General features: G+C 35.3%; 3 protein-coding genes across 3 annotated transcripts; 2 read left to right on the top strand and 1 right to left on the bottom strand.

Moving 5' to 3' along the window:
* The first annotated feature begins 917 nt into the window (after nt 1-917).
* LOC114310156 (heat shock 70 kDa protein, mitochondrial) lies at nt 918-5,285 on the top strand. The gene is made up of 6 exons (XM_028256065.2): nt 918-1,178; nt 2,014-2,090; nt 2,173-2,251; nt 2,335-2,901; nt 2,984-3,604; nt 4,361-5,285. The coding sequence occupies exons 1-6, from the start codon at nt 1,104-1,106 to the stop codon at nt 4,979-4,981; spliced, it is 2,040 nt and encodes a 679-aa protein (XP_028111866.1). The 5' UTR covers nt 918-1,103; the 3' UTR covers nt 4,982-5,285.
* Nucleotides 5,286-8,253: 2,968 nt separating this feature from the next.
* Nucleotides 8,254-18,549, top strand: LOC114310157 (uncharacterized). Its single transcript, XM_028256066.2, has 9 exons — nt 8,254-8,441; nt 8,924-9,660; nt 10,600-10,725; nt 10,819-11,016; nt 12,508-12,735; nt 12,818-13,942; nt 14,458-14,745; nt 14,918-15,356; nt 17,271-18,549. The coding sequence occupies exons 2-9, from the start codon at nt 8,959-8,961 to the stop codon at nt 18,128-18,130; spliced, it is 3,966 nt and encodes a 1,321-aa protein (XP_028111867.2). The 5' UTR covers nt 8,254-8,441; nt 8,924-8,958; the 3' UTR covers nt 18,131-18,549.
* A 915-nt stretch (nt 18,550-19,464) lies between these two features.
* LOC114310158 (transcription factor GTE7) lies at nt 19,465-22,506 on the bottom strand. The gene is made up of 3 exons (XM_028256068.2): nt 20,627-22,506; nt 20,342-20,549; nt 19,465-20,253 (listed from the first exon to the last, which is right to left on the bottom strand). Exons 1-3 carry the CDS (start codon nt 22,100-22,102, stop codon nt 20,162-20,164), a joined length of 1,776 nt encoding a protein of 591 aa, XP_028111869.2. The 5' UTR covers nt 22,103-22,506; the 3' UTR covers nt 19,465-20,161.
* Nucleotides 22,507-26,601: the final 4,095 nt, after the last annotated feature.

Here is a 26,601-nt window from a genome sequence, read left to right as displayed (position 1 = left end):
TGTTACGAGTCTTAAGTATAACAACAATACTAGGAATACTTACAATTTTACTAACATACTTGTAAATTTTGATAAAATTAATCATTGTTAGTGTCTTAATAAGATTGTTAGAATTCCTAATATTTTTCTAAGTGTAATTCAGTGTGTTTGGTTTGAGTTTTCTGGATTAAGTTTTTTGAAAATTGAGTTTTTTGATTTTTGTTTTTAGTGAATATTTTTAAAATTTTAAACATTTTTTTTTACTTTTTTAAATGCACCTTATTTAGATGTATCTAAAAAGTGAAAATTTTATAAAAAAATATTTTAAAAAATTAATAAATATATAAAAATACAAAAAAATATACTGAATTTTTGTATTTTTTTTTATTTTTGATATTTAGTGAATTTTTAAAAGATTTTTTTTATAATTTTTTTACTTTTTAGGTATATTTATATTAGATGTGTCTAAAAAGTAAAAAAATTACTTAAAATATTAAAAAAATCAGTAAAAACAAAAAAAAATATAAAAAATATAAAAATAAAATTTTCTAAAAAATACTTTTTAAAAAATAGAACCAATCAATCAAGCTGAATTGTACTTCCTAATCAAACCGTGCTTGCACTTTCTAGTCAGTTGGTAAAGAAGTCAATAGACTCGTCTAGAAACTTCGCATATAGTTAAAAATTAGGGCAAATTACATATACATCCCTCCAGGTTTGGTTAAATTACAGATACTCCTGAGGTTTCGGAAATTACATCCCGCCCCCTGAGGTTTGTATTTTCATAACAATTTACCCCCTGAGGTTTATATTTCATAACAAATTACCCCCTAATTTCTTATGCAAATATAGCATTCAGGGGGAAATTCGTAATTTCTCAAACCTCAGGGGTATCTGTAATTTTGTCAAACCTGGAGGGGTGTATATGTAATTTGCCCTTAAAATTATGCCAGCCAAGTAGCCGGCTATTTCTTTCCACTTCGAGCCTCTTCTCTCATCTCATCATCTCTCTCCTCAAAACCCTAAACCCTACCAAAACCCCCAAACGAAACCCACAACCTCCCTTAAATCCCTCTCACGTTTCTTCGATTGTTTCGACCAATTGATTGGATTTCCACTCTCTAATGGCGACCGCCGTGTTGCTCAGATCTCTTCGTCGCCGCGATCTCCCCTCCGCTTCTCTCTCTGCCTACAAATCCGTAAGTACTCATTTTTCAACACCGCCTTGTTCTCCATTCATTTGATTTATTCATTGTTGATATCAACTACCTTTTCTCATCTGGGTTTTGATTTTTAACACTATTTTTGTTTCCTGATAGAATAAAATTCATTTTGCGTGTGTGTGTGTGTGATTCCTTTTTGGGGTTCAATTTCAGTTTTAATTCTGGGTTTCTGTTCTCGTAGATTTTTTCATTTTCTGGCCCTAGTAATATATGAGTTTTACCTAGCTGCACCTTTTACTCCATGGGTAGTATGCATAATGTTGGGATTGTTTGTTCCTTAAACTACAAATTGATTTTTCATGATTTAATGGGGTTGAATTGTTTTAACTCTTGAATTGTGGTGGCATGTGATTCTAATTTTCCAGTCTTCTTATGGTGGTGATTTTAGTAATTATATCAACACGATGCCTTCTCCAAGGTAATGGGGAGTGGTGGTGCATATTTAGTGAAATTTAGCGAGTCCTGTCTGTCACATGCGTGTCTTGTTTAATCACTAAGTTCTTCTGTGCTTCAACCAACTTTGATAGCTAGTGTTTCCAATAATGATGTGTTCCAGGCTTTCTATAATTTGATTCCTCTGTATAAAGAATTTTGTACAGCAGATTTAGATTCCACAAGCGTTCATTTTTTTATTGTAGTATTTAGTTGTCGATCATATACCTGTATATACGATACAAAAAAATTATATGGACTTTTTGATGCTCAGAGCATTTATAATGGATAATTGGTTAGTCTTTAAGATTTATAGTTGGTCCAATTTTAATGTACGGAGCCACATGACTGAATGTTATAATTTTTAATGTCTTTTCAGTTGACTGGAAATGCCAAGTCGTCATGGGCTTTCTCACCTATGGGTCACAAATGGGCAAGTTTGGCCAGACCATTTAGGTATTATCAGATAATACTTCTCTCTCTTCAAGTGTGCTCGTTATCTTCTTTTTGCTTCTGACAAATTTTCCTCCTGAAACAGTTCAAAGCCTGCTGGAAATGATGTTATTGGCATTGACTTGGGTACCACAAACTCATGTGTTTCTGTAATGGAGGGCAAGGTTAGATATATTTTGGTCTCCAATGTTCATATTTGTTTTGATGTTATGTTACAATGCTGATCAACCCTCGTCATTATTTGTAGACTCCCAAAGTGATTGAAAATGCTGAGGGATCTCGGACTACACCATCAGTGGTTGCCTTTAACCAAAAGGGAGAGCTTCTCGTCGGTACCCCTGCCAAACGTCAAGCTGTGACCAACCCAACAAATACGATTTTTGGGACTAAGCGTCTCATTGGTAGACGTTTTGATGACCCCCAGACACAGAAAGAAATGAAGATGGTTCCATACAAGATAGTCAGGGCTCCCAATGGAGATGCTTGGGTTGAAGCTAATGGGCAGCAATACTCTCCAAGCCAAATTGGAGCGTTCATTCTGACCAAGATGAAAGAAACTGCAGATTCATATCTTGGAAAGACTGTCACAAAAGCTGTGATCACTGTCCCAGCTTATTTCAATGATGCTCAGAGACAAGCAACAAAGGATGCTGGACGAATTGCTGGTCTCGATGTGCAGAGAATCATTAATGAGCCTACTGCTGCTGCACTTTCCTATGGTTTGAACAATAAGGAGGGTCTTGTAGCAGTTTTTGACCTTGGTGGTGGAACCTTTGATGTCTCCATTTTAGAGATATCTAATGGTGTTTTTGAGGTATGCAGATCACTTTTTTATTTAAGCCGCTGTTCTTCAATCTTCACTCAGATGTACCCTCAATTAACTTTCTCACATGCAGGTGAAAGCAACAAATGGGGACACATTCTTGGGAGGAGAGGACTTTGACAATGCTCTGCTGGAGTTTTTAGTGAGCGAATTCAAAAGAACTGAGGCTATTGATCTGTCAAAAGACAGGCTTGCTCTCCAGAGGCTTCGGGAAGCTGCTGAGAAGGCTAAGATCGAACTGTCATCAACATCTCAGACTGAGATCAATCTGCCATTCATAACAGCTGATGCCTCTGGTGCAAAGCACTTGAATATCACATTGACCAGATCAAAATTTGAGACTTTGGTGAACCACTTAATTGAGAGGACTAGAAGCCCATGCAAGAACTGTTTGAAGGATGCTGGCATAACAACCAAGGAGGTGGACGAGGTTCTTCTTGTAGGAGGAATGACTCGCGTTCCAAAAGTGCAAGAAGTGGTAGCGGAAATATTTGGCAAGAGCCCAAGCAAAGGGGTAAACCCCGATGAGGCAGTTGCAATGGGAGCAGCGATTCAAGGTGGTATTCTTCGTGGAGATGTTAAGGAGTTGCTTCTCCTTGATGTCACTCCTCTCTCCCTTGGTATCGAGACACTTGGTGGTATCTTCACTAGGTTGATCAATAGGAACACAACCATTCCAACAAAGAAAAGCCAGGTGACTCTTCATTCCTCAAACTTCAACTTTATTTCAAGATTGGTTTCTATTATTAGGAGTGGTATGTTGTTTGAAGACTTCATTCTTTATATATACAGTGATTGTTGCACGAGGCATTACAGCTGTGATTTTTTCATTATAATGGAAATGAACCAGGGTATTTTCTTATAAACAAAATTAGTTAATTGAATAAGAGTAATTATAGAAATAGAATACTAAGGCCCCGTTTGGGAACATGCTAATTTAGTAACTTTTTGGCTGTTTGGTTAAAATATGAGCTACAAAAAACTAGTATGTTTGGGATGATTTTTTGGCTTTTTACGAAAAGATGTGCAAAAAGTAGAGAGAAAAGAGAATCTTTGATTTTTTGGTATGAGTTGTTGGCTTTTTGGTTTTTTTAGTAACTTTTTGACTTTTTTGGCTAAACCGGCCCTTCCCAAACGAGGCCTAAGCCTTCGTTTGGCAATGAATTTTTTAGTTGACTTTTTGGTTTTTTTGATTTTTTTAGCTTGAGATTTTTTTGTTCGTTTGGTATTTTTGGTTGGCTTTTTTGGCTTTTTTGCTTTGGAATAGTGATATTTTTTTATTTTTTTTTTTGTCTTTTTTGATTTTTGGCTTTTTAATGATTTTTTTGACTTTTTTTTTTTGTCCTTTTGTGATTATTGAGCCCAAAAGGAAAACCAAACGCCACCAAGGAGTAAAATTAGCAATGTTTGTAGGTAGGTACTGTTTTTCTGATTGGACTTGTTGTATCAGGTGTTCTCAACAGCAGCGGACAACCAAACTCAGGTGGGTATTAAAGTATTGCAAGGAGAGCGTGAAATGGCATCTGACAATAAAATGCTGGGTGAGTTTGAGCTTGTAGGCATCCCACCGGCTCCTAGAGGTCTGCCTCAGATAGAAGTCACTTTTGATATTGATGCCAACGGAATTGTCACGGTTTCCGCAAAGGACAAGACCACTGGGAAAGAACAGCAGATCACCATTCGTTCTTCTGGAGGTCTCTCAGAAGATGAGATTGAGAAGATGGTCAAGGAAGCTGAGATGCATGCTCAGAGGGATCAAGAAAGAAAAACACTCATCGACCTCAAAAACAATGCAGACACCACTATTTACAGTATTGAAAAGAGTTTGAATGAGTATAGGGACAAAATTCCGAGTGAGGTTGTGTCGGAGATCGAGTCTGCTGTTGCAGATTTGAGGAATGCAATGGGGAAAGATAACATTGACGAGATTAAAGCCAAGCTTGATGCTGCAAACAAGGCTGTTTCGAAGATCGGACAACACATGTCAGGAGGTTCTGGCGGTGGTTCATCTGGAGGTTCACAGGGTGGTGACCAGGCTCCTGAGGCAGATTACGAGGAGGTAAAGAAGTAGGTGGAGAAGCTGACAATGAGAGATAAAACTTGTCTTTTGTTTTCATTGTGTAATGCTCTTTCTTCTTTAGCGGCTTTTTATCTAAAACTTGGAGCCTGGGTGTACTGCATGAAGTTCCAAATTTATGTGATAATGTTGATGCACATTTGAAACTCTTTTGCGGAAGAAATTTTCCTGCAGAAATCTGATGTAGTGACAGACTTTGGTGATCACCACCTTGTTGGTAAGTGTAGTTTAGTGAATATTTTTGTAGAAGAAATTTTCTTGCTGAAATCTGATGTATAGCTATTACTTTTGGGGATCATTGGTTTGTTATGGTGTCTTTTGAAATCTTCATTGTAAGGTATCTTTTGATGTAGCTATTGCTGCTCTATTGGGTCCTATGAGTTGAGAGCTTCTGTCTTGCCTGCTTTTACACATCCAGCTTCATAGTGAATATTTTCGGACGGTTCTCCATTTTGGAGAATTGGTCAGCATAATAGAGTATATTACATGTATCGGTGGGCAAAAATTTTTTTGAAAGTATAATCTATTAATAAATTTTGTAAAATTTTATTGGAAAATTAACATAACTGGATAATTTTTAAAAAAGAAAAAAGAAAAAAAAAAACAAATCAATGAAGTTTTTTACATATTAATAATTAAATTTGTAAATTTTTTTTTTATGAATGTGTATTTTTTTTCTTGACTTTATTGATATGTAATAACTCCAATTTTATTCATTCCTTTCTGTGTATAAATTTCTATAATCTTGACAAAACTACAATGGGACACATTGGGTATGAGAGCTCAACCTCTCAAGAGAAAGAGAGACACGAAATAATCTCCTTTGGTGATAGCTTTTGATGTGAAATATGAAATTTTTCTTTGGTACAAAGTAATTCTTGGATATTATATTCTGAAATTAATCTTAACCGTTAGATTTTGATGAATAAAAAGTATAAGCATGTACAAAATCGGATAAGAAAATGAAGTGATCTTGCAGTTTAACCGACCACAACGTGATCTTGTCTGCCTTTAAATTTGATTGTGTTTATTATACCGGCCTTTTTGGAGTTCCACTATTTTAATGGCTTTTAGATTTTATTTATGAGAGAGATGAAAAAATATATTTTTTTGGAATATTTTTTTTGTTCTATGAAAAAATGTTTTGTGAATTTATTTTTATTTTTATTTTTTTTTCAGCTGTATGATTTTTTAAGCCAAAATGTAAAGTTTCTAAATGGGACCACAATGTGTATATTTAGGAGTTGTTTGAAGTGTTTTAAATAAGTGTATTTTTTAATTTTTTGGACTAAAAAATTGAAGAAAAAAATATGGTTGTTTGGATTAACTTTTTGACTTTTTACGAAAAAATATGTATTAAAAAATTGTATAAATTAATGTGTAGGAGAAGATAAGAACAGTAGGCAGTAGGCTGTATCGTCTGATGATAAGAAATGGTTGCCTACTTTTTGGACATTGCATTGGACGGTGTTGTTCGGTCCGTAGAGGCCATCACGGGTCCCGTTTTGATAATCTGAACTGATCAATATGTAGAACTCGTCGAGTGCTATATGCCTGTAAAAAATCATGTTGATCAGATATCGATAGCTATCTGATCGGATTAGTTTTTTTCAACCGTTAACTATAACACCATCTATTTTTTTATACAAAACTGATTTAATCATGTAGTTAGCGATATCCAATCAACGTGATTTTTTATAAAAATATAGTGTCCGACGAGTTCTACATATTGAACGGTTCAGATTATCAAAACGGGACCCGTGATAGGCCCCCACGGGCAGAACAACACTGTGTGCACCCTACTTGTGCAATTTTTCCAAATCATTTCAGCCACTCAACAACAGTCTGTGAGACGGTTCAGACTGTGTTGTAATAATTTATGTATAATTTTATTTATTTTTTTTGTGAATAGTAATAATTTTTTAACTTTTTTTTTGGTTTTTTAGATTTTTTTAGGTATCTCAAACTAGCCCTTACTTGCAACTAAAAATTATCACAATTAGTGATGAGAGCTGTAGTTTGGTTTAGGATAAATTATAAATACACCCTCTGAGAGTTATTTAAAATACAGATTGTCCTCTGTAATTTAAAAAATTGTAAATATTCTCTTATTATAATTTTTTATTTAACAAAATTAACTAAAAAAATAAAATTCATAATTGTTCTCCTATACAATAATAAAATTACTTAAATTATTAATTGAAACATATTTTTAACATCATTAAAAGCTGTTAATTGACTTAATGATTTATTAATAAAAAATACAATTTGTTATAAAATTAGAAATCTCAAAGGGTGGAATGTAATTTTTAAAATTATAAGAGACAATTTATATTTTAATCAAATCTCAAAGAATGTATTTATAATTTATCCTTTAGTTTAACTGATGTAGCTTATAAGATAAAAGAGAAATTAAATTTTAGTGTAATTTTTAAAAGTCATTATAGATTTATGAGAAAGTTTTTAATTTTAATTATTAATATTTATAAAATTTATCATTGATTTGTAATTATGTTTTCAAAACACCTAATTTGATATTTTGCCTAGGATAAAAATTGAAGTAAGTTCAACATGCCTCTGTTTGGCAAGATGGTTTTCAGGCTTTTTTTGGCTATTTTAGCCACAAAAAACAAAATAGGCTATTTTAGCCATAACAAACAAAACATCACATCCAACATATAATCATTACATTCTTCTCTCACAAAAAAAGTCAAAAAAGCCAAAAAGCCAAAAAGCCCTTCCCAAACCAAGCTTTTTAGCCCAAGCTAAAATAGCCAAAAAAGCCAAAAAGCCAAAAAGCCAACCTACTTCCCAAACCAAGCCTTAATTATTGAAAAATTTGTGACATGATGTGTGTTTAGATTATCACTAAAACAAATAAATTAAAAATTGATAATCTAAACACAAAAATTAAAAACATTATTTTTCTAACTTTATTTTAATCTTATAAAATTATAAGTAAAAATTGTACTACACAAAAAAAAAAAAAAAAAAGAAAAGAAGAAGAAAAAAAAGAGAGGGAAATAACAAATTAGTTATACTTTTGAAAAATAGTTACAGATTTATGATAAATTTTATACATTTTAATAAGAAATTTTTATTAATAAATCTCATTTAGAAGTATTTTAAAACTCCCATTTAATAATTAAAGTCGCAAGTTTTTATTTATTTATTATAAATTTGTAATTATCTTGCAAAAGTAACTACTGATTTGTAAATTTTGCAAAAAAAAAATAATAATAATGAGCGATGGCCTGGAAGTAAATGTATTTACCTTGCAGGGGTTAAACTATGGCAATATATACAGAACTCAAAATTCTTTCTTCCTCCTGTGAAAGCCCGGCCCGAAACGAATAACATCAACCCTTCTCATAAACCCTAGACATTCGAACCACAGGAAACAATCTCAATCCTCATAAACCCTAATCTCTCTCTCTCTCTCTCTCTCTCCAAGGTTAGTTCTTTCTTCATCTTCTTCAGTTTTATTTTGACAAAACAGCTGTTTGGTTGCTGAGAAATTGCCTGGAAAGGAGAGAAAACAAAAATATTCCTTTTTTATTTGCCTGTATTTTGATTCGGAAACAATGAAACTACTTTAACAGGCTCATGTCAAGTAATCTATGTTGTTTCAGGCTCAGTTTAATTGACTTGGTCTGAAATATGGAGAATTTTTAGATTAGGATTATTTTTCTTCTTTTTCCTAGTTGTTCTCTGGTAAATTTCTCTGGAACCAAACAGAGCATAAATAGATTTATCTGTCTTGTTCCACATTTGAGGTCCATTTTATCATTTTGTTGGTTAGGCTTGATTATGTTACTTGTTTTGTTTCTTACACCTCAGTGCTTAATGTAGTATGATTTTGTTAGTTAGGCTTGAATATGCTTATCATTTTGTTAAATTTTCTTATTTATCATTGATTTTATTTGTTTTAAGCAGCAAGTTTCTTGTACAATTTTTTTTGGTTGGCATAAATGGGTAGTAAGAAAAGAGGGTCTGATGATGCTGTGGAGGAAGCAGAAAATCAGTTGGATATAATCAGTGATAAAGTTGTTTCTGAGCCATTGAAAAAGAAAATGAAAAAGGAGAAGAAGAAAAAAGTTGCAGACAGGTCCGCTTCCCCATCTTCGACTGATGTTGTAAAGGAAGCAAAAAATCAGGTAGATATAATCAATGATAAAGTTGTTTCAGAGCGTTTGAAAAAGAAAATGAAAAAGGATAAGAAGAAACAGGTTGCAGATGGGTCTGCCTCCCCATCTTCAACTATGCAATCTATCAAGCCAATGGAGAGAAAGAAGAAAAGGAAAGCATTAGACAAAGAGAAACGTCATGCTCCTTCTGATAATGTGGAACCAAAGCCCAAACAGTTGGATATGAAGTTTGACGAGACTCGGGTGCCTATGCTGACTCTGGCAAGTAGTGGTCTGCCTGAGTTCCATGTTAGTGTCTTTAAGGACCTTGCATCAGCTGATAGTACAGTAAGAGAAGCAGCAGTTGAGGCATTGGTAACAGAGTTGCAGGAAGTCCAAAGCATGTATGATAAGCTTGAGAGGAAGGACGTTGCTGAGGGTGGATTGCAGTTGGAAGCAGAAAAGGATGATGGATTGAATAACTGTGCGCCTTCTTTGAGATATGCTGTTCGGAGACTTATACGTGGTGTTTCTTCATCAAGAGAGGTATGTTCATTTGATTTGGTTTATAATCTTGCATACCATCCTTGCATTTAAGGAATGCATTTATCTTTTGCTGCTTTTTCCTTCCTTTCTTTATCTTTGCTGCATTTATTATTATTATTATTATTAGTTTATTTTTATTATTATTATTTTTTTTTTTTTGGGTCCTCTTTTTTGACTTTTCTGTTCAGCATACCCATATTTGTGCCATTTGCAAACTGGAACACTTATCTTTACAATTAGGTTCTTTCGCTCTGCTTAACATAAGCTTACTTATTAAGTTCATATGTGAAAATTTTGGTTGGATTTGGGTATATCTCAAATAAAAATGTCAATGGATTAGGGTACTGGAAGGTGCCAATTGTGACTTGATTTCAACTCATTAGTAGTTTGATATGTCTATGATTGTACTTTTGCAGCTTTGCTCCATGAGATGCAGTGAGACATTTTTCGATATCTTTCATCATTATAGGATTTGTAGATGGAATAAGTTAAATTCAGCACATGCAATTGAATGTTTCTTGTCAATGGATTTCAAAATGGTACAATTGCATACATTGATTTGTTTTATTTTGCTTCAATGGTTTAACTTGATTTTAACATATACACATGATTTCTTTGTCATAGATAACTTGAGTTAACATATTTAAGAGTGAGTAATTTCTTTTCTATTCTCATTACATATATCCTCTTTTAGTTGTAGAACCTGCTACTAGACTCATAAATGTGAAATGCTTTAGATGGGCCATGTTTTGCTAGTGTTTTTATCATATACGAGTATTTGGAGTTAATCATTGTTCGTTGAAGACAGTGGAGCTTTCAATTCTAGAGTGTTGCATGTCTTTGTGGATAATATTTTTGTTGTTGGAATATGCTCACCCATCTCTAATTGCAACTTTGTTCGCTGACTCCTGGCCTGTGTGGTTTACTATTACTTTACAGTGTGCAAGACAAGGCTTTGCATTGGGTTTGACTGTTTTAATTGGTGCAATTCCGAGCATCAAAGTTGATGCATTGCTGAAACTGATAGTTGATCTGTTGGAGGTCTCTTCTTCAATGAAGGGTCAGGTGGGAAAGAGTTCCTTTATGTTTAAAGTAGACTTTGGTGAGGTAGACATTTTTTAAAGGGAAAATTTTAATTTGCTCGTTATTGTGTTGTAGGAAGTGAGGGATTGTCTTTTGGGTCGCTTGTTTGCTTATGGATCCATTGCACGATCAGGAAGGCTAACTGAAGAGTGGGTCTCGGATGAAAGCTCTCCTTGCATCAAAGAATTTACTAGTTCTCTTATTTCCCTTGCAGCCAAGAAGCGGTACTTGCAAGAGCCTGCTGTCTCAATTATTTTGAACTTGTCTGAGAAGGTACTTTAGCCTAATAAATGGGTTAATCAACTCTTGTGGTTGTTACACGGTCTTGGGTAGAATTCAACCCTAAAAGCTATTTAGGGTGCCCTCGCACTTATTTATTGCACATTACTTTCATACCAATCTGATGTGGGCTTCACCCCTCTCTCACATGCAACCTCCTCACTAGCAGCACTTGCCGCAAACTTGTATAGTTAGCTCTCCAAATCAGCGTGGGTGAGGAGGACAATGTTAGACAGTTGTAGATGTTATTTTATAATTTTGACGGACCTGAGAAACTAGCTATAATATTATTACCACTTTTGGTTTCATATTATTTCGGTTTCTTGTTCCACTGTTGCTCATATACGGTGTTGCCTTGGACAAATTGCTTGCTCATGGGGAGGACATTTGCAATTGTCATCAACATCATATCCACTACCTCAAAACATACCCTTTTGCGATTGTCCGCCCCATTCTTTTGTGTTGCCCATAACTTGTACCATAGCATTCTATTGTTGTAGTCATGGGTCCTTTTGTTTTCGTTTTTTGTGTTTTTTTTTGTGTTTTTGTGTTTTTTTTTTTGCATTTTGTTCTTTTTTGTCTTGTTTTGTTGTGCTCCCCACCTTTTCTCCCCAAACCGAAGTGAACTTCTTTGTTGTCCTCAACTAGTGGTGCTTTCAGCTTGTCTTGAAGGTTTTGTAATGGGTACGCATGCGGTTTACTTGTCCCAAAATAAAAAATAAAAAATGATGTGTGCATATGTATTAACGGGACCGTAGTCCTTGATTTTTGGTTAAATTGGCAGTATGTGCTCTTTATGCTTATTAATATGGTGTTGCTTTCAGATTTATTTCTTGTCATTGTTCTACCTGTAGAGTTTTCATCAGCATTGTCAAGATAAAAATCTTAATTTCATTTTTCTGCCTCAAAATAAAATATATAAAATAATAAAAAAAAAAATTGGGTTGGTTCAGGCAGACTGTTTGCCTTTGCAGTCCATCTATGTGAGCTGTATATTAAAATCTATGAGTAGTAGCATCATGAAGGGTAGAGTGAATAGAAACAGTTGGCTGCTAGAGTGAATAGCAACAATTGTACGCCTATTTATTTACCTTTTATTTATTTTAACAATCAATTGGCTGGGTAGAGTGTGAATAGCCACAGTTGTATTCTTTTAGCTTCCATCAAGATGTAGATTTATTGGAGGTCTTTCTTTCTCTGAGGTGTGCATATTTGCTTTTGCTGTATATATTTCTCTTGAAGTGCACCTATTGATTCTTTATGCCCTAGTTATCTATACTTTCCTTTTCCTTGATTGTTGGAGGCACTATAGTCATTGGTTGGTTTTGAATTTTTCCTGCTTTAGTCTTTCTAATTTTTTGTTCATTTTTCTTTCCTTTCCTTGTTATAGCTTGTCTAATCTGATGCGGGTGCTGACAATGGTTTCCTTTAGATTCCATTTTGTATTGGATTATAGTAAACATAATGATGCTTATGGTATTGCAGTTGCCAGTTAAAGCCTTGCTGAATCATGTACTTGAAGCTCCAGGCCTTCAGGAGTGGTTTGAAGGAGCCATTGAAGTTGGAAATCCCGATGCATTGGTTCTAGCTCTTAAAATGCGAGAAAAAATTTCTCTTGGCAGCAAAGTGTTTAGCAAACTTCTGCCTGATCCATATAGCCCTAGTGGGTTGTTTTCGGCTGACCATTTGTCCTCCCTCTCTAATTGCTTAATGGTGATTTTCAGATTCATATTACTGCAATAAGTATTTATATAAGGAGGAAGAAATAGTTTTAATCTTTTTGGTAATCTTGCAGGAATCCACTTTCTGTCAGCCTCGAGTTCATACTGTCTGGCCTGTCTTGGTAAATATTCTTTTAGCTGATTTGGTTTTGCAAGATGTAGATTCAACATCAGGTTTAACTTCCATCAAGAAGCACAAAAAGAATCGCAAGTGTAGCTCATCGGAAGAAGAGATTGAGAAAAACCTTCGATGTTTTTGTGAAGTTATTGTTGAAGGATGCCTTCTTTTGTCCTCTCATGACCGTAAACACTTGGCCTTTGATGTCCTGCATCTTCTCCTACCAAGGCTGCCTGCGTCTTGCATCCCAGTTGTTCTGTCTTACAAACTTGTTCAGTGCCTGATGGATATACTTTCTACCAAGGACTCTTGGCTGTACAAAGTTGCACAATATTTTCTAAAAGAACTGTCAGACTGGGTGAAGAATGATGATATTAGAAGAGTGTCGGTTATTATGGCCCTGCAGAAGCACAGCAATGGGAAATTTGACTGCATAACTCGGACGAAAACAGTTAAAGATTTGATGGCAGAGTTTAAAACTGAATCTGGCTGCATGCTGTTTATTCAGAATTTAGTGACCCTGTTTCTGGATGAAGGCCATGTTTCAGAGGAACCTTCAGATCAGAGTCAGACAACAGATGACAATTCAGAGATAGGTTCAATAGAGGATAAGGATTCTGTTGGGACAATGGGAAGTTCTGATTTTTTGAAAAGTTGGGTTATAGATTCCCTCCCTAGTGTTTTAAAACATTTGCAGCTAGATACTGAAGCGAAGTTTCGGGTGCAAAAAGAAATTTTGAAGATTTTAGCTGTTCAGGGTATATTTTCTTCATCTCTTGGCACTGAAGTGACTTCTTTTGAATTAGAAGAGAAGTTTAGATGGCCAAAAGCAGCCACCTCAAGTGCTCTTTGCAGGATGTGCATTGAGCAGATTCAGTTGTTGCTGGCAAATGCTCAGAAAGGAGAGGGGTCTCATTTGGTGGCAAGTAGCCTTGAGACAAATGATCTTGGATCTTATTTCATGCGGTTCCTTACTACAATGTGCAACATTCCGTCAGTGTCACTCTTTCGAGCCTTGAGCAATGAGGATGAAAAAGCATTCAAAAAACTGCAGGAAATGGAAACTCAGCTGTCAAGAGAGGTACTTAATCCTTCTTTTTTTTTCTTTTTCTTCTTGTGATATGTGCCACTACCAGGCAATGCTGCTCATGGGCCCTTCTATATGGATTTTACTTTCATTTTCCCTCTCTTTTGTTGTATTTGCTTGACAAAGAAGTAAAGGAAGGAAGAAAAGAAAAGAAAAGGAGTGGTTTTGGGGGGTGGGGAGGGTGTCTAAAGCTTGGTACTCTTGACATAAAAAGTGCTGATTTTGCCTTATGATGAGTTGCAAGTAAAGTATGACGTTCAGTCTTTCATAAAATGTGTGGTAGCAAGTTTTTAAATTGTCTAGTATGAAGTTATTGGTCTGTAATTGTTGTTTACTGTTTAGTTTTATGATGTTCTAAGTAGGCCATCTTATGTTTGACCTGTTGCCAGGATTTAAGATGTGGTACATGGAAACCTGTTCTTCTGTGTCAAGTTTCAAGCAGCTATTTGTTAGTCCATATCTGTTTAAGTGAAAAGATATGCTGTATTAAGATTTAAAATCATGTGCAGGAAAGGAACTGTGGGCTCAGTGCAGATGCAAATAAGTTGCATGCCCTGAGGTACTTGCTCATCCAGTTGGTGCTGCAGGTTCTCCTTCGACCAGGGGAATTTTCAGAAGCTGCCTCTGAACTCATTATTTGTTGTAAAAAAGCCTTTTCCTGTCCTGATCTTCTAGACTCCTCTGGAGATGATGAAACAGACAGTGATGGAACTCCTGTGTTGATGGATGTCCTTGTGGATACACTTCTATCTTTGCTGCCACAATCATCTGCTCCTATGCGTTCTTCTACTGAGCAGGTGAATCCCAGAACAACAATTTTGATTCCCGACACTGTTTGTATGAGCTCAAGAATTTGGATGAGACTCATTCCTATCTAAAAATTATATAGGATTTTTAAGGGCATTGTGTGGTTTGTTGTGTTTCTTGTATATAGTTCATTATTTTTTTTCCCCCATCATTTTTTCACAGGTTTTTAAGTATTTTTGCAATGATGTTACGGATGATGGACTGCTTCGGATGTTGCGGGTCATAAAGAAAGATTTGAAACCGGCTAGACATCATGAAACAGACAGCGATGATGATGAGGATGATGAAGATCTTCTTGGTATTGAAGAAGATGAGGAATCTGATGAAGCTGAGACGGGTGAAACTGCTGAGAGTGATGAGCAGACAGATGATTCTGAAGTAGTAGGTGGACTTGAGGCAGTTGACAAAGCACATCCCGAAGCTTCTGATGATTCTGATGGGGGAATGGATGATGATGCAATGTTCCGCATGGATACTTATCTTGCAAAAATTTTGAAAGAGCGTAAGAACCAGGCTGGGGGTGAAACTGCTCAATCCCAGCTCGTGCTCTTCAAACTTCGCGTTCTCTCATTGTTGGAGATTTACCTACATGAGAATCCAGGCAAGTCTGTTTTCGACAAAGTTCAAGTTGTGTTTTAACTCTTTGGGAAATCAGTTTACTGGGCATAAATATATGTTGGCTAACACTGAGATGTTATGTGCTATATTTTCATTTATAACATCATACACATCTATTCTTTTATTAAAAGCACACAGCGCAGAAGAAGAGGCCTCTTCACACTTTCATCATTTTCTAAGAATGCCCCTCAAATTTAACTGTAAATTTCACATCTAGAAACTGCTCTAAACCATTTTTAAACTGCTGTAAATTGTTTTCAAATTCGACCCATCTTCATGCATTAAACCTCATCCAGAAACTCTAAACCATGTTTAAACTGCTGTAAATCGTTTTCAGATTCAACCCATCTTCTTCATGTATTAAACTGCTCAAAATCTTACCCCCCCCCCCCCCCCCCCCCCAACACTAGTGTATTAAAATAGAGGCCTTGACCTAGCGTGATGGCAAGTGCTATCCGTGCCCAATATTGTGGCTGGTTCGAGTCACGGAAATTAACCTAATCTTGTGGCTGGTTCAAGTCACAGAAAGCAACCTCTCCACAAAATGGTGGGTAAGGCTGCGTATCAACTACCTCTCGCTGACCCTGTTGTGAGCGAGAGAGTCTTGTGTACTGGGTATAACCTTTCATATACATTTATTAAAATCTTTGGAAACCACAGTAAGGCTGATCTGAATGAAATTGTATGGCGGCTGTTCATATAGTAGTGTAGAGATTGTGTATAGAACTTAGCAGTGCTGAAAACAACATTATTGCCAAAACATTGTTAGGATTACATATAAATATATTTACACACATAATAATAATAATGGTTTTGAAATTTGTTACTTTAGCCTGAATTCCCACTCTTCTCATTCTGTTGAACTTGAATCCAAGAATCAAAATTTTGTTTTGGTATGTTGTTTTAGTTAGTTTGGAAACGGAAATGTTTTTCAGAAACATTTCAAAAATGTTATGGAATAAATGACTTAATCATATACTTGTTTTATCATCTCTTTTCTAGTTTCTTAGATTCTCTAACAAATTTAAGATTTTCCTTTATTCACAAATCATTTATTTTGAAAAAAGGAATCAAATAGAAACGATCATGGTTGAATATTTCTGATGTGTCAAAACAACTCGATGTTTCATAATGTTCCGGTGGAACTATTGGAATTTCGATATTCCACTAATTTTTCATTTTTCCAAGAAACAAAAATGTTCCGACCATTTTGATGGAAACTAATTGAATTTTTGTTCCTGTGTTGAATCACAGTCAATTATTTTTTAGATTTATTTATCAAAATTAATTTTAAGATGCAGTTAATCTTCCTAGTCTCGTAACAAATTCAATCATGGGCTACCTACGCTCAACTATTGAATTTCTTTTTTTTTTGCAGCTTAATTGCTATTTTATAAATTATAACTATTTAGTTACTGAAGGACACTCTTATTGATATTTGTTTTTTCTCATGATTTTTTGGTTATCTAGAAAATAAGGATACTCAACTAAACAAGCTTTGTCCTAATTACTTGGGTTTGGCTACATGGATCTATTTTTCCCAGTTTGATCTATATCTATTAACAGGTCATATCCTCAGTTAAGTCTAAAAGCAAACATAATATGTTGCATATATATAGCAAACAGAATTAAATATCATTGTAGGGTTTTTATTTATTTATTAAAACAGACCAGCGGAAATTTACCTAGTTTTGTGCTTTCATTTTTTTTTTTTTTTTGTAATTTATTTTATTAGGTATTTAATATATTACAGCGTGGTTTGACTTTAATTGACCCAACGGCTGAACCCAACCTTGATCTGTCTATTTTCCTGTTTGTGAAAGGGTCTGGATTTTGAAGCACTTATCTTTGGCATTTCATGGATGAATAATTTTTCAACTTCTGTTTTGCTACACAGGAAAACCCCAGGTATTGAAGGTGTACTCTAACTTGGTCCAGGCATTTGTTAATCCACACACCACAGAAGGTAGTGAGCAACTCGGCCAGCGCATATGGAGCATTCTGCAAAAGAAAATTTTTAAAGCAAAGGACTATCCAAGAGGAGAAGCTGTGCAAATATCTACGCTTGAATCTCTTTTGGAAAAGAACCTAAAATTGGCTTCAAAACCATTCAAGAAAAAGAAGTCTGTTGTCAATCCATCCAAGAAGAAGCAGTCGGCCTCCTGGAATCGACACAAGATGATAACATCCCTCGCACAAAATTCAACATTTTGGATTCTGAAGATCATTGATGGAAGAAAGTTTCCTGAATCCGAACTTCAGCAGGCTTTTGATATCTTCCAAGGTGCTTTGCAGGCCTATTTTGATAGTAAAAAGTCTCAAATGAAGTCTGAGTTTTTGAAAGAAATATTCAGAAGACGACCATGGGTTGGGCATCACCTCTTTGAATTTCTTTTGGAGAAATGTTGCGGTTCGAAATCAGAGTTTCGGCGAGTTGAAGCACTCGACTTTGTGATTGAAATATTGAAGTCACTGGTCTCTGTAAGCACCGATGAAAGTGGACAGGCTGCATCAAGGAAAATTTTGGACAATCATCTTCCAAAACTGTGTCAACTGGTAAAGGAATTGGTAACAAATATGCCAGAAAAGCAGTCTAGACGGGCTGAAGTGCGCAAGTTTTGCAGCAGGGTCTTCCAGATTATAACAAGCCTTAATCTTTCTGTGTCATTTCTTAAAGCTTTGGGATCTGATGCTCAGACTGCCTGCGAATCTCAACTTGGTGAGTTGTTTCTTGCTTTGAAGAAGCATGAACAGTAGAGAACGAAGATTACATTAGATGGAAAGCTTTGCTGAAGAGTTTTGAGGTTATACTTATTTGAATGATTGGAAATACTATACAATTATGGGTGATAGTGCTGTAACAAAAAGGTCATCAAGATAACAATAAGGGTTTTTGATTTTCATTTCAAACAGAATTGTTACTTGCAGTATACTTCAGGGCATGCACTCCTGCGGCTGCTCAGATCCAGCACTTGTAACCTTCGAAGATTCAGTTTTGTCTGTAAGATTTTCCTCTCTGTGAAATTATTTAGTCTCCTTGCATTGGATGTTGAGGAAGAGTTTGATGATAGTTGGTGCATTATATATGTTTTGTTATGTTTATTTTTCTTGGGACATGAATTGTTAACAATTAACCATCATATAGCTTATTGACTTTTCCAATCCATAAAATTCAATCGATGAGTGTTGTATATTGCAGTTTTCTTATGAAAGGTAAACTGATTGTTGATGGTCAAAATTTTGTTCTCTCTGTACATTTTTGGTCTGGACATTAGGTTTAGGAATTGTTTGTATGAATAATATGATAAATATAAATTCTCTCACTAGATTGGGTCCTCACATGAAATTGAGCATAATGGCTAAGAATTTTCTGTCTTTAAATCTTAATGCCCTCTGCTTCAAAACAGAGAACTATTAGATCATGCAAGCATCTTGCCAGAATTTTGAAACATAATCTAAATGCTTTCCGGAATGACCCAGTCCAGTTGTGTTATTAAACTGATTTGGGAAAATATTTCAACCAAGGACAATGACAATTAAACAAGATAGCAACAAACCACAGAAAACTTGCTCTGCTTTTTTATGAGGGTAGATTTGTTTATGTAACTCCATATATGAAGAGTAGCTCTATTTACACAACTATTCGTCTCAGTACACACTATTTCTCAATACATCGAACATATTTTTGATTTTTTTTTCCTCAGTTCACACTAACCCATAAACTACTGCTGCCCATTCCCATGTTTAATTATCCGGGAAAATTAAAGAGGTCCAAGTTCCTGTTTGTTTTGCCAATAAGAAAAAGTAGTCAGGGAGAGTTCCACTGTCAATTCTGTTAGTCGTTTAGATTGGGTCAACGAATTAAGAAACCATCTCTATCAATTATAAACCTACCCAAAAAAGATACCCATTGATATAATAATGATCTATACGAAGAGTGATTTGACCATTGTCAACCCAATATCACTTGCAGGCCCATTGGTTCTCTATGTATTCAACACGCTTTTTTTTTTTTTTTTTTTTTTTTTTCTGCAATTAATGTTTTTGGTTAGTTTCATAAAATTTCCTCATAAACCTTACACTTGTGATGATTATGCAAAAGGATGAAGATCCTTTGGGTTATCTTGTATAGATTTGATGAGTATACATACATATACACAAACAAACAAAGAGGACAACATCAAAAACAAAAAAAAGTAAAGTAGAGAGATTCTGCTGATGGGTCTTGGTGGTCGCATCTCATCAGTTAACACCTCACTTCGAGCAAATCATTCAATGCAAAACTCAGATTGATTGGATTGGACAATAATAGAGAATATCCCAAATCCAAAAAGGAAATGTCAATAGAGAGAGTTGTGAAAGAGCCAGAGAGTCCACTGAAAAGCATGACACCATCTCATGAAAATAAAGAAAAAAAACAAAAGACAGATGAGAGCTGTTTCTGTAAAATGCCACCCAAAATCTTCAACATGCTCTGAAGAATCTTTCTTCTTTGTTTTCAATCTTATGCCAATGAATCCCAAAAACAGATCATCACGCAGAACGGGGAGAGAAGCCAGGTTGAGGGAATCAAATCAAGCATACTACTAGTCTGTGTTGTTGACGCTGATGGGGCTGCATCAGCCAGCAAGACAGCACATTTGTTCAGCTCAATCGCGCCATTAATATTCGATGCACAATCAGGAATGGCCAGTGCTTACAGAAATTTATATCTCATCAGTCACCACCAAACATTAAATACACCATCCTATGGAAAGAATTTTGGACAATTTACCATAACTCCCCTCCTCAAGTCTTTGACAATTCCTTGGATTTTAGGCCCCGTGACTGTGCGTCATCTGCATCAGAATCACTCCCTGAAGAGCTCCCCGAATCAGAATCTGCAAACAACCCACCGAGTAGTAAGCATTTTTACCAACAATTTCACTGTCACAGCCAAGGAACAAATTAAAGGAATGTAAAAAATACCACTTGACGAAGATGAATCACTGCCTGAGCTGCTGGAACTGCTAGAACTGCTGGAGGCATGGCCATTATCACGACCACCATCATCCTTCTCAATCTCCACAGGGGGGAAGCTGCTCATTGGCATCTCATCACCGATGTCCACTTCTTCCTCTCCACCCTCTCCTTTCTTCAGCTTCTTCACAGTGTCAGTTTTTTCACTCACAGAAAGCTGAAATTAACAAGAATTTATTAGCAAGACCGCATATAAAGAATAAATTTTTTTAAAGCAATTTGACTAGTTTTTACCGCGTTGTCCTCGCCTGAGGCTGTGGCTGCAGCTGAATTGTTGTTCCCTATGAGTGCTTGCCTCTTATTCTTGCTGACCATCTTCTTCCAATTAGTCACAAATCGATCAAGCTCCCAAAGGGTCTCCAGATCAATTGCCTCAATATCTAGCTCAATTTCATCCTCCTCTTGAGGCCAATGTGAATTCCTCTTCTTCATAATCTGCACTAACTGTGGCATCTTTTCCTGGGGCAAACTCTGCAACCCAACACTCAGTCTATGCTTCTCCTCCATGCTCATTTGCCTCTTGTTAGGATCCTTCGCCTTCGGCTTTGGTTGCTTCCCCGGGTTCGCTCTCACCACTGCCGGCTTCACAGGAGGTCCTTGCACCGGTGATGGAGTCGGCACAGTTGGCGATTGCAACGATTGCGGGTTTGATGATGATGTTGGGTTTGTGGCACTCACGGGCACTTGCATCTTCTCTTGTTTCTGTGCAGTTGGCATTGAATTTGATTTCGATTTTTTGGTGGCAATCTCAGGCCTTTGCACCTTGTCATGCTTCCGTGAAGTCTGCATTGAATTTGATTTCAATTTTTTTGTCCTCTCAGGGGTTGGAATGCGACTCCATGAGCTCCCCTGTAATTCATCACTTAGAACAACACGTTGCTTTTGATCACCCTCATACTTCTCCTGAATTGGCCTATACAACTCCTCGAAACGAACAAGAAGCTGCTCAGCCATCTTATGCACCTCATCGCCCTTCGGATTATACAACATCGCATTGTTAAAGGTTAATCTCACATCCGCTGCAAAATCTTCGGGTAAAGCGTACAGATTTTTTGCAAAATTCGATTTCACCGTCCCGAGATCCATAGGACGCTTGATTATCTGATGATAATCATGAAGCCCCATAGCAACAGCATCAACAGGCTTGTTAAAAATCCAACTGAGCTTGTGCTTCAACAACTTGGTCAACACCTGCCTGCACATCTTCATCGAATCACCAATTTCACTCGCATTTCCATTTCCAATTCCAATTCCATTATCCGACGTTGTTTCGCACAATCGCTTCGGATCTTTTCCGGAAACGAACGGAATCGGCCTCTTGTTTCCCGACAGCTTTTTGAATTTTCCCGGAAATTGGCGGCCGATTTTCCCAGAATCGATGCGATCGTTCAATTTCCAGATCTGTTCTCGTTCAGCGACCAACCGTTTCTTGAGCTCGATCAGCTCGCTTCTCGTGTACGAACCGATGTTGAAGGTAACGTATTCGCCTCGATTGAAATTCGAATCGCTGTTCCATTCCATCGATCTCTGGTTGAACGAGTACGCATCTTCAGGCGCCGTAACCTTGCCTCCTCCAAGTGCGTGTAATTTCTTCTTCTTGGGGATCGATTTAGGGTTAGGGTTAGGGTTAGGGTTAGGGTTTAGATTATTAGAGTAAAGGGATTGGCCCCAACTCGATTCATTACGGCCAGATAACACTGTGGACGCCATTGATGGGCGGAATTACACCGGCGGAGTCGAATTTCCGGCGAAACAACTCGAAAATCATGAATTAGATCGCCGATATATGAGAGCTCCGATCACCGCATATAAGAATATTTATGTATATATTGTATGTATATATATATATGTATATTAGCCCTAAAAGAGGAGATTTTAGGGTTTGGGATTGGAGTGAGGAAGGAAAGGGGGCAAGGATTGGTTCTTAAAGGCGAAGCTATCTGCCCGTGGAGAGTTCGGGCAGGACGAAAGGTCTTTCGACAGCTGATCGGACGGTAGGTGAAGGTTTGTGGGGCTGCCTCGTGTGCTGACCGGCTTACCTGGAAGCAACGGCGTGGATCTGCGGTTCCTCACACGTGGCGGTATGTGAGATGGGGTGTGCGAAGCTTCGTCCTCTGAAATCATTATAGGCGCGTGTGGTTGGAGAGTTAGAGGGGAGAATTGGGATTAGTAATGCGGCCGGACTTATTAATATTATGTTTATTTTAAGAGACGAGGAGGGAAAGATTGATAGTGAGTTTCAGATTATAAATTTCCTTAGAAATTAGATTCAAATGGGCCTCTAAGATTTGGTATTAGTAAAATAATCTATCGGATTAGAAATTTTTTATTTTTATTTTATTTTTTATATGTTGGGCATTTTTTTTTTTGAGCATTAATGTTTAATTTTTTATATTTTTTGTTAAGTAAAAATCATTACTCCCTTCGTCACAAAATATTAGTCATTTATTATATTTTTCATTGTCTCAAAATATTAGTCCCTTTTCAAAAATCACGTATAAAAATAAGGGAAAATCGGTCTAGGGTCCCTCTCCCACTTTTCGTAATGGAAGAGGTCCACAAAATTATTTTTTGATGTCTAAGGTCCTAAACATATATCAGACAAATTTCAGTCAAACCCATTGACACCCCTCTCTCTCTCCCTGTTGGACAATTTTTTCTCGATTATTTTCAACAACTCGAAGATCGATCGACTGTGAAATTCTCTATCGAAGTTTTTGATTATCGCTTTGCCAATGCATAACTGAGAGAGAGGGAGAGAGTAATGGAAAACGGTACATCAAAGAATGATGTGTGCTCGTCGGAATCGATCAATGGAGCACAAGATGTTTGGAGTTGTAACCAATCTCTTGCTTCTTCCGCTGATCATCTTGTCGTCATGGTTCATGGAATTCTCGGAAGGTCTTTGGTTTTTCATTCTGAATTCTTTTGATTTAATTCTGGATCTGATAATTGTTTATGTACTATTATTATTATTCTTTATGTTTACTTGTTTTGTAATTAGCAATTAATTTCTTAAACTTGGTGATTCAGAGTTCAGATTGTAAATTCTGGATATTGAAGCCTTTTTCTTTGAATTCCTCGGATGTAGGTTAAAAAATATAAAATTTGTTCTTCTCAGTACATTTGCTCCTTTACTAATACTTAATTTAGAGGGCAATTTTCCATTTTCAGTGATTAGTAGATGAGATTCATAAGAATTCAGCTTTATTTTTTTTGTTATTTTTTTTTTTTTTACCCTCATCTCTTGATATTGCAGATAGTGTGCAATTGGGTGTTTTTAAGAGATTGTGTTGATATTTTTCTTTTATCTCCCATGCTGAAGTGAGTAGATTTCTTCATAATTTTGTGTATTTTGTAGAATCAATTGTTAATGTTTCCCCAGTTAAACATATTCTTTTGCTTTCGAATGTCTACTACTTGCTGTTTCAGTTATTTGCAATGTATGTTACTGAAAATTATTTGATGATAATGAAAATGATTGCATTCTTTTTCAAGTTTGATAGGCGTTCTTTTAGTATTTCCTTGACTATCTCTGCAAAAATTAGGACACTAGCAAATAAGAATAAGAAATTATCAAGACAAACCAGATAATTTCTCTAGATCAACCCAATTGAATTTCTCTGGGTTGTTGTTGTTGTTGTTTTTTTTTTTTTTTTTTTTTTTGGTGATGCAGAAAATTTCTCTGGTTTTAAATCCAGAGAAATTCTCTGGTGATGGGATTTTCTCTGTGAATATATATCCAAGTCACCGCAAAATCGATTGGTTCTATAGTTGATAGAATTTTGAAATTTTTTATGTGATTTGTTCAGAGAAATTTGAAATTTTCTCTATGATGTCCAGAGAAATTTTATGGATAGAATTTTCTCTGAAAATTTGATTTGGAATCTGATAAAAAGCTTCATAGTTTTAATATAGGGAAGCATTCTTACTTAAAGACTTGTGCCACAGTTGGGGCATTTGGGTCTCTGGAGTCGAGTGACAGTGGAGATGGTAACAACAGTAGCAACAATGATGGAGGATCAAACCCAGATTTTTCCAAAATTTCTCTGGTTCTGGTAAGTTGCCATTGTTATCCCATTCTAATGTTGCTTACATATTACAATGTGGAATTTTTCCAGTTGAATTCAGTTGAACAATGTTGCTTACCTAATGAATCACAATGATTTGGATGTGAATGAGAAGAAAAGTAGAGAAACTCATCCAGAGAAATTTGGTCCAGTGAAATTTCTCTGGGCCAGAATTTCTCTGACCAATTTTCTCTGCACTGAAATTTCTCTGGACCAATTTTCTCTTGTTCCAGTTGAATTTAGTTGAACAATGTTGCTTACCTAATGAATCACAATGATTTGGATGTGAATGAGAAGAAAAGTAGAGAAACTCATCCAGAGAAATTTGGTCCAGTGAAATTTCTCTGGGCCAGAATTTCTCTGACCAATTTTCTCTGCACTGAAATTTCTCTAGACCAATTTTCTCTTGTTCCAGTTGAATTTAGTTGAACAATGTTGCTTACCTAATGAATCACAATGATTTGGATGTGAATGAGAAGAAAAGTAGAGAAACTCATCCAGAGAAATTTGGTCCAGAGAAATTTCTCTGGGCCAGAATTTCTCTGACCAATTTTCTCTGCACTGAAATTTCTCTGGACCAAATTTCCCTGGACCAATTTTCTCTGGACTGAAATTTCTCTGGATCAAGGTTGAGGGACCTTAGACATTATGAAAATATTGTTGAGGGACCTTAGACATTATAAAAATATTTGATGTCCTTTATGCTATAAAATCATAATACCAGTGACCTTAAAAAAAAAACCCCTAAAAATAATATAAATTTCTTATTTTCCCCTTCTTTTAAATTCATTAATAACATAAAAAATACAATTATGAGATTGATATTCCCTAAAAAAATGTACTATCAAAGGGTAAATTTCGAAAATCAATTTTTTTAAAGTGTAATAATTGTACTATCAAAAAAAATTAGATTTCTCAAAAGAGACCATTAGTTTTGGATGGAGAGAGTATTTTATTTGTTTTTTTTTTTTTGGAAATTTTTTATTTTATTTTTTATTTTTTTAATTTTTTTTGCAAGTTGAGCATTTTTTTTAAAACATTAATGTTTAATGTTTTTGTATTTTTTTATTTGTTTTATTATTTTATATAAAAATAATTTAACAATCCCTAGACTAACAACTATCATTAAAACAAACACAATTTTACTTAATCCCTTCACTATCAATCACACCACTAATAATCTCTCCACCATTAATCCTCTCACTATGAATCTCCTTCAATTTACCTCTGAAAACAAACGGGGCCATAGAGTAATGTTAGAGACCATAAATATTTTACTAAAAGTTTTATCAAATGTCTCACATGGATGTGAGATCCACACAATGTGGGTCTCCCATGTGAGTCTCACACCCATGCTAAACATTTGGTAAAATTTTTGGTAGAATTTTTGGAGCCTCTGGCATTTGTAATTGTTATATTAGGCTCTTTGGGAAGAATTAAAAAAGTTAGAAGTCAATTTTTAACTAATTTTTGATCATATTATTTCTTATATTTTTTAGATATTTTTTAGAAAAAAAAAATAAGAAAAATAAGTTTTGAACTATCTTTCCAAAATAGGATCAGATTCTTATTTTTAAGTGCATCTCTAATGGTTATTTTTTATATATATTAAATTTGAGTAAAAATTTCATTTGATATCAAGTGTTTTAACGGAGGTTTTTAAATTTTATCGGTCGATCGGCCGGATGACTAGGCAGATGTCTTGCTAGTTGATAGGCCAGTATATTTTTTCCATAAATTTTTATCACAAGGTGGTCATCTAGGAGACATTAAGTAGTGAAAATTCAACGGTTACGAACAGTGATTTGATGAAAATCATCTTCAATTTAATGAAAGATTTGAAAATTCCTAGATTTGATAAAAGATTTGGTGCTGGGTTGAATTAAACAAAAGTAAATTTTTTCATCAAATTTAAATTTGATGAAACATTTAGTCAACTGTTAGAGATGATCTAACATAATCATATTAATTTTTTTAAAATTAAATTGATTGAAATTAATATAGATGAAATGGTGGATAGATACTAAATAGATAAAGATAAATATATTTTATTAGAAATAAATGATGACATCTATTTTTATGGATTCGTCTATCGAATTTATGTAAATTAAAATATTAAAAGAGATTAGTATAGAAATG

The sequence above is a fragment of the Camellia sinensis genome, chromosome 12, assembly GCF_055761805.1.
Source record: "Camellia sinensis isolate YWXY chromosome 12, ASM5576180v1, whole genome shotgun sequence".
In the NCBI taxonomy this organism is placed as follows: domain Eukaryota; kingdom Viridiplantae; phylum Streptophyta; class Magnoliopsida; order Ericales; family Theaceae; genus Camellia; species Camellia sinensis.
This window is presented reverse-complemented; position numbering and strand designations above follow the sequence as displayed.